General features: G+C 36.3%; 1 protein-coding gene across 1 annotated transcript; it reads right to left on the reverse strand.

The window, feature by feature from the left end:
• Positions 1-425: 425 nt before the first annotated feature.
• On the reverse strand, positions 426-1,580 carry LOC145788502 (uncharacterized). Its single transcript, XM_082600264.1, has one exon. It carries the CDS (start codon positions 1,578-1,580, stop codon positions 426-428), a length of 1,155 nt encoding a protein of 384 aa, XP_082456390.1.
• Positions 1,581-6,824: the final 5,244 nt, after the last annotated feature.

Below are 6,824 nucleotides of genomic sequence, written 5' to 3' on the forward strand. Positions count from 1 at the left end.
TGACATGGTGGGCATTGAAATCACCGCAAATTAATAATTTTTTATGGTTAGTGAAAATACAGTTTATTTGGTCACCTGCAAATGAGTTTGTGGGTGGGTTATATATAGCCTACTGCATACAGTTAGGTGTTCGATTTTAATTGCAATAATTTCCAGCCGTGGGTCTGCATTCGGGATGAGTAGCTCTGTAAAGGAGATATTTCTTTTAATGCAGATTCCGACACCACCTCCTTTTCCCAAGTGAGCAGGTCTGTCGTTTCTGTAGAGATGATATCCATTAATATTAGGGGAGTATTTAGGAGTTAGGTGTGTTTCTTGTAAGCAAATGATATCCGGTGGGGTTTGTGAGCTTGCTATTAGTTGATTCAATTCCGGGATTTTCCTATAAATTGACCGACAGTTCCACTGCCACACTGTGAAGAACATTAAATTATTAGTGATTTTAACATGTCCGAGTTTGTTAGAAATCCCATTCTAGAACCTGCTGCGTCGGCGATAATTTGAAAAATGTCAATTTCTTTATTTTGGCTTTGAGCGAACGTTGTCTTTGTAATCACTTCTGCTAAAAAAGCAAGAAATAGGATTGGGTTATTTATAAAGTGGCCGCTCTCGTCTCCTACGTTGGTTGGTTTCGAGGGTCCGGGTTTTTCCATTGTGACTGGAGTTATATTTATACTGTCATTAGTTTGGTTAGAGGATAGATTTTTATTCAATTGGCTTGTTTGAGTTGTGCTTGCTACAAGAGGAGGGAAGTCCAGATCATAACTTGGCATTTCTGTATTTACAGCTCTTTGCTGCTTGCAGGCTTCAGCATATGTTAAGTTCTTAGTGGTTTTCATTTTCTGAATGGCTTTTTCTTTCAAGTACTTGGGGCAGTTTTTAGAAATAGCGACGTGATTTCCACCACAATTTGAGCATTTTACTGCCATACTTGGGCATTCATCATGCCTGTGTTGTTCACCGCATCGGAGACATTTGGTTTTAGATCTGCAGAATTTTGCTATGTGTCCAAATCGATTGCAGTTGTAACATCTTAAGGGTTTTGGAATGTATTGCGAGACTCTAAATCGTTGATAACCTATTTTTATTGAGTCTGGTAGTGATTTGCTATTGAAGATTAATAATACAGTAGTAGATGCAATTAGTTCAGACGATTCAGAATTTCTTTTATTAAACCTTTTAACCGACCTTATGTTCGCATCCTTCAGCGCCGCAAGAATATCTCCATCCTCCATGCCGAGAGGAACATTGTATATTACTCCACTTGCTCCAGGTGGTCTTTTGGCGTAGGCGGTGATCGGAATGTTGATGGTGTTTCCATCCGTCAGTGTCTTTGTTTTGAGGATAACCTCTATCTGGCTTGGGTTTGCATTTAACTGAAGTCCTCCATCTTGTCTTGCTGAGCAGGATTTGTATTCGCCTATTAGATATTGCAGACATCGGTCGATCAGTATCGGCGAATACATTTTTAATGTTTTTTTTTGCTCTCCCGGCTGGTTCAATTTCAATATGACTGCAGTAGTATTGTTGCCATTTTCGTCTGGGTTGTTTTCCGTTTGGTACTCCTCTTCGGAATGCATTCGTTTCCTTTTTAGAGACGGCGTCTCCTTCTTGTTTTCTGGGTCGTCTGTCTCCAGTTTGGTTGAGTTGATGTAAAATTGAGACCTCAAATTTGTATTTCAAACTGCACCTTCCTTCTTGTTCTGCACCGCGCAAAACACTTGCTTCTCTGGGCAATTCGCAACCAAAAAATCGGCTATGCTTACTAGAAGAAATCTCACAACCTTCCTCTAGCTTGAAAACTCTAGTTAGTGACTGTTGCTATTAGGCCTATCAATTGCTGACGTAGTTTGCGTAGAACCGCAACGTCACACCCAAGGCCGAGGTTAATTACAGTAGTAACTTACGGTACTGAAAAAGTCGCAAAATTTGCAATTACTTTTATACTTTTTATTTATAATAAATAAAAATAAACTTTAAACTGCATCATTTTTTACCAAATTTTTGTCTGGTTCATGTGGGAGTTTTTATTCGTGTTACTAAGTAGTTTTAATTTCACTGCATTATGTCAATGTTTATTTCACTATTCGCCCATCTGGCAACCTTGATACTGTTGTCTGCTTTCAAAAACGTTCTGAGGTTTGCGGTCAGACAAACCACTCCATACTCAGAACTTAAACAAGTCTTGGTCTGGTGGATTTGCTGCAATAAACCACTTTACATGACTTAAGTCGGCTAGAGTCCAGATTTTTTAACACCGCCATTCTAGACTTTTAAAACATCTAAAATTGAGTCAAAGAAAGCAAACATTTCTTTAAAATTCACACATGGAACTTGTGAACAAAGTTAAATCATTTTTTATTATACGTCAAGTCAACATAAAGTACACCGAAGTTGACTTCTTTATTATGACCAACACAGAAAACTTTTTCAATTTTGAAATGGCAACGCTGACCAGATTAGATGGTGACTTTGAATCGTCTTTTGTTGGACACTCAATCAATCAATCAATCAATCAATGTTTTATTTGTCAGTAACAGGAACATAGGTACATGTTTGAAATATGCAATATACACAGTACAAAAGTTACACAGGTTCCCATACCGACAGGGAGACAACGAGACGACCATACGGTCTACTAGTCAATTGCCACCCTACGGAAATTACGATTTTGCCATTTAAAATAAGCTTACAAGAGAAAAATAATAATTGAAACGTTCCCGCGCTTCAATAACAGCATACGCACAAAAACAAAACAAAACATATTGATGATAACGTAGGCCAAAACACAAAATTCCATGAAGCAAGCAGAGAATAATAAAGTTTTTGAAGCAACTGACAAGTTGGTTTCCATAACATATCACTTACGATGCACTGTAGCTTTGTAAAATTAACGTTTTGATCTCTTTTTTGAAACAATGAAATGATAAGTTTTTTAGCCTACTTGGAACCTCTGACCAGAGCATTGGTCCCAATACCTGCATGGACTTCTTGCCAAATTCTGTGTTTGATCTGTTTATAAAATAATTGTTGCCTGTTTGATATCTTGTGTTATGCTGATGAATAGATGAAGCATTTGTAAATAAATCACAATACGTAGACGGATACTCATTCATATAAACTTTGTACATATGTTTTTTTATTTCAATGTTATGTATGTCTTTTAGTTTCAAGATGTTCATTTTGAAAAATAAAAAATTTGTGTGAGCATAGTAATTTTGTTTCGTAATTATTCTTATAACCTTTTTTTGTAATTTTATTAATGGATCCAATGCACTGTCACAGGCCTTTCCCCAGCTTGAAATACAATATTGCAAATGACAGTAAATCAAAGCGTGATACACATCTTTTAAAGTGTCTGTGTTGACATAATTTCTGAGTTTAAGCAACGCCCATGAACCTTTTGCTACTTTTCCGCAAATTTTATCTATGTGATATTTCCATGTTAATTTGTTATCTATGTAAACGCCAAGGTATTTTATTTGATCTTTTTGTTGAATGCTTGTGTTACCAATGTTAATGTTAAAATTTTTTATGTGTTTTTTATTTGTTATTAGCATGTATTCAGTTTTTGAGAAATTTAATGATAATCTATTAAGCTTCAACCAGTTGTAAACTTTTTGCATTTCGGCATTCACATTGTTCTGCAAATTTATTTCACATTTGTCGCTCATCATAAGATTGGTGTCGTCAGCAAATAGTTTAACATTCATGTTTGTTGAATTTGGTAAGTCATTTATATAGAGTAAGAAAAGAAGGGGTCCCAATGTCGATCCTTGGGGCACACCGCAGGTAACCTGTCTTGAGTTTGAAGAGATTCCATTGACGACCGTGTGCTGTAGACGATTGCTGATATAGCTTTTTAACAATTGTAATGGAAGGCCCCGAAAACCGTATGTTTGCAGTTTCTGTATGAGAATAGTGTGATCAACTGTGTCGAAGGCTTTAGCTAAATCAAGAAATACAGAGCAAGTTGTATCTTTATTATCTAGGTTAGTTAAGATGTTATCACAAACGTTTGACACAGCTAACGAAGTGGAATATTGAGGTCTAAATCCATACTGATGTGGTGTGATCAGGTCTTTTTTTGTTAGATAATTGTACATTTGTTCATACAGGCATTTTTCGAATATTTTGGTGAAGGGGGACAATAGTGATATGGGCCTATAGTTGGAACAATTTTTCCTGGAGCCACTTTTGAAGATTGGGGTAACTTGAGCGACCTTTAGTACATCAGGATATACACCTTTATCGATACACTCATTGAATAAGTTGGTGAGGAAAGGGGCGATTATTGGTGAGGATAGTTTGACAAATCTTATAGGTATTCCATCATGTCCCGTACTTTTAGAGACAGAAAGATTATTAAGATGTTTTAATACTTCTTCTTGATTGACAGGTTTTAGGAAAAAGGAGAATGGGACACTTTGCAATTTCAATAATGAGCCAGGAGACGGTAGAGGGATTTTAGATGCCATAGAACAGCGTTTCTTAACCTTTTCTGACTCTAGCACCCCTGTAAATAGGTCTGAACAGTCTAGCACCCCCTAACTATCGTTAACATACAACTATACTACAGTGACGGCCAAAAGTATAGTAGGGGCCAAAATTTTGACATGCTTTCAGATCGCTGGCGATATACTTTAATGAAGTCTCTTGTTGTCTAACAAACTGTGCTGCTGTTTTGATTCAGGGTTTGGTATTTGACTTTCATTTACCAATAGAAATTTAATTATAACCCTATGTAAGCGAATCAACTCTCTTAAAACAGCAGCACAGTTTGTTAGACAACAAGAAACTTCACTACAAAATATACCGCCAGCGAGCAAAAAGCATGTCAAAATTTTGGCTCCGCCAAACTTTGGCCTGCATTATTGAAAGAAAAGCAATGTAAAAAGGGTCTCGAGAGTCTGTTCACACTCTGCAGTTGGATGCTTCAAATGGTGTTGCAGGAGTCTAACAGGCTTCGAATTTGAGTTGCAAGAGACGAAATGGCAGGTCATACACTGTGCCCGGTCTGGTCCTCCATGATTGTCCAGGAATACAGTGAAGCTATAGGCCTACTTGTTATTTTCGTCACGCCATTTGCGAATCTGCTGATACTGGCAGAAAGACGAAAAAATGCAGAAAAGTAAAACGGCATTTTTTAAAATTATACTGCATGCGTTTAGCACCCCCTACAGTCTATTCCAGCACCCCTTTGGGGTGCTAGCACCCCCGGTTAAGAAACGCTGCCATAGAAGGACCAATTTCTGTGAAATAATCATTAAAACAGTTACTTATTTGTGCAGGGTCAGATACTTTTTCATTGTCAGTGCTAATTATTTCTTCTGGTATGTGAGCTGTGTGCTTATGTTTGTACTTGATGATGTCATTTATGGTTTTCCATATTTTTCCAGTGTTGTGCTTGCTTTGCGTAATAAGAAAACTGTAATGCATTTTTTTTGCTTGCTCTTTGGTATGAGTAAGTACATTTCTGTACTTTTTGTATGTTGCTTGTGCAGAAGTATTTGTTGGGTCTTTTATTTTTAAGTGATATAGTCTGTTTTTAGTTTTGATGGAGTTCAAAATTCCTTTTGTTAGCCATGGTTTGGTCTTGAGTTTTCTTTCTCTTCGAGACAACAATCGTAAAGGTGCATGCTTGTTTAAAGTGTCATTAAAAGTGTCGATGAAATGATTAAATTTGCTATGAACTGAATCATTCCTTTCTGTGTATTGGTTGGTCAAGCTATTTTCCAGATCACAAACGAATTCATCAGCAACAAAGTTTTTCATGTTCCTTACTTTTTGTGTATATTTTTCTTGTTTTGGTTTTACAGAGTTTATCACAACTACAATAGGAAAGTGGTCAGAAACATCGTGAATAAGAACATGGCATTGAATTTTATTTGATTGGTCGTTGCTGTATACATGATCGATTAAAGTTGAACTTGTGGAAGTTACACGGGTTGGGGATTGTACTAATTGATTGCAGCCTAAAGAGAGAAACGCATCACAGTAATTTTTTACAGCAGAATTTTTTGACTTTGCTAACATATCAATATTAAAATCACCACAAATGTAATATAATATTGTTTTTTGAAATTATTTAACGAATCAATGCACTCACAGAATTTGGTTTGAAACTCAATTAACTTATTTTTGGGATGCCTGTATACTACACCAACTGTGCACTGTCTATTGTTTGATAAAGTAATATCCACCCAGAGATCTTCACATTCCTGTAAGTTTAGACTTAAATTATTAATTTGATTATACTTTATTGAACTGCTTACGTATAGCCCGACACCACCTGCTTGTATTTTAGCATCAGTTTGTTTGTTATTAAAGTGGACAAAATTATAGCCTTGCAAGCTAACAAAATGCAATCGATTTTCATTCAGCCAGGTTTCTGACACAGCAATAAGGTCCGGTGCTTCTTGCATTTCGACAAGCAGTGATTCTAATTTTTCAAAGTTGCCAACTAGGCTTCTCATGTTTACATGTAAAATCGATAGCTGGTTCCTATTAATATTGTTAGTTAAAGAGAAGGAGTTTTTTGAATAAAAATTTTTACAATCCGCAGACATTGCCACAAACAAAGTATGACCAACAGATGAATACAAAACCAATAACGCAGGACACGAAAGATTACAAAATGACTTTGCAACAAAACAGATTAAAAGCAAAATCACCGACACCGGCATTTATAACTTGTAGTCAGGATAATCAAAGAATTCACTTATGTGTGACGAAATAGGACGGTGTCTAACAAGCACCGAAAAAGAACAAATAACAAGTCTGGTTTAAGTGGTGTAAGAAACACTTTAGAAAATAAACAAAAC

The sequence above is a fragment of the Aplidium turbinatum genome, chromosome 2 (assembly GCF_918807975.1).
Source record: "Aplidium turbinatum chromosome 2, kaAplTurb1.1, whole genome shotgun sequence".
Lineage (NCBI taxonomy): Eukaryota > Metazoa > Chordata > Ascidiacea > Aplousobranchia > Polyclinidae > Aplidium > Aplidium turbinatum.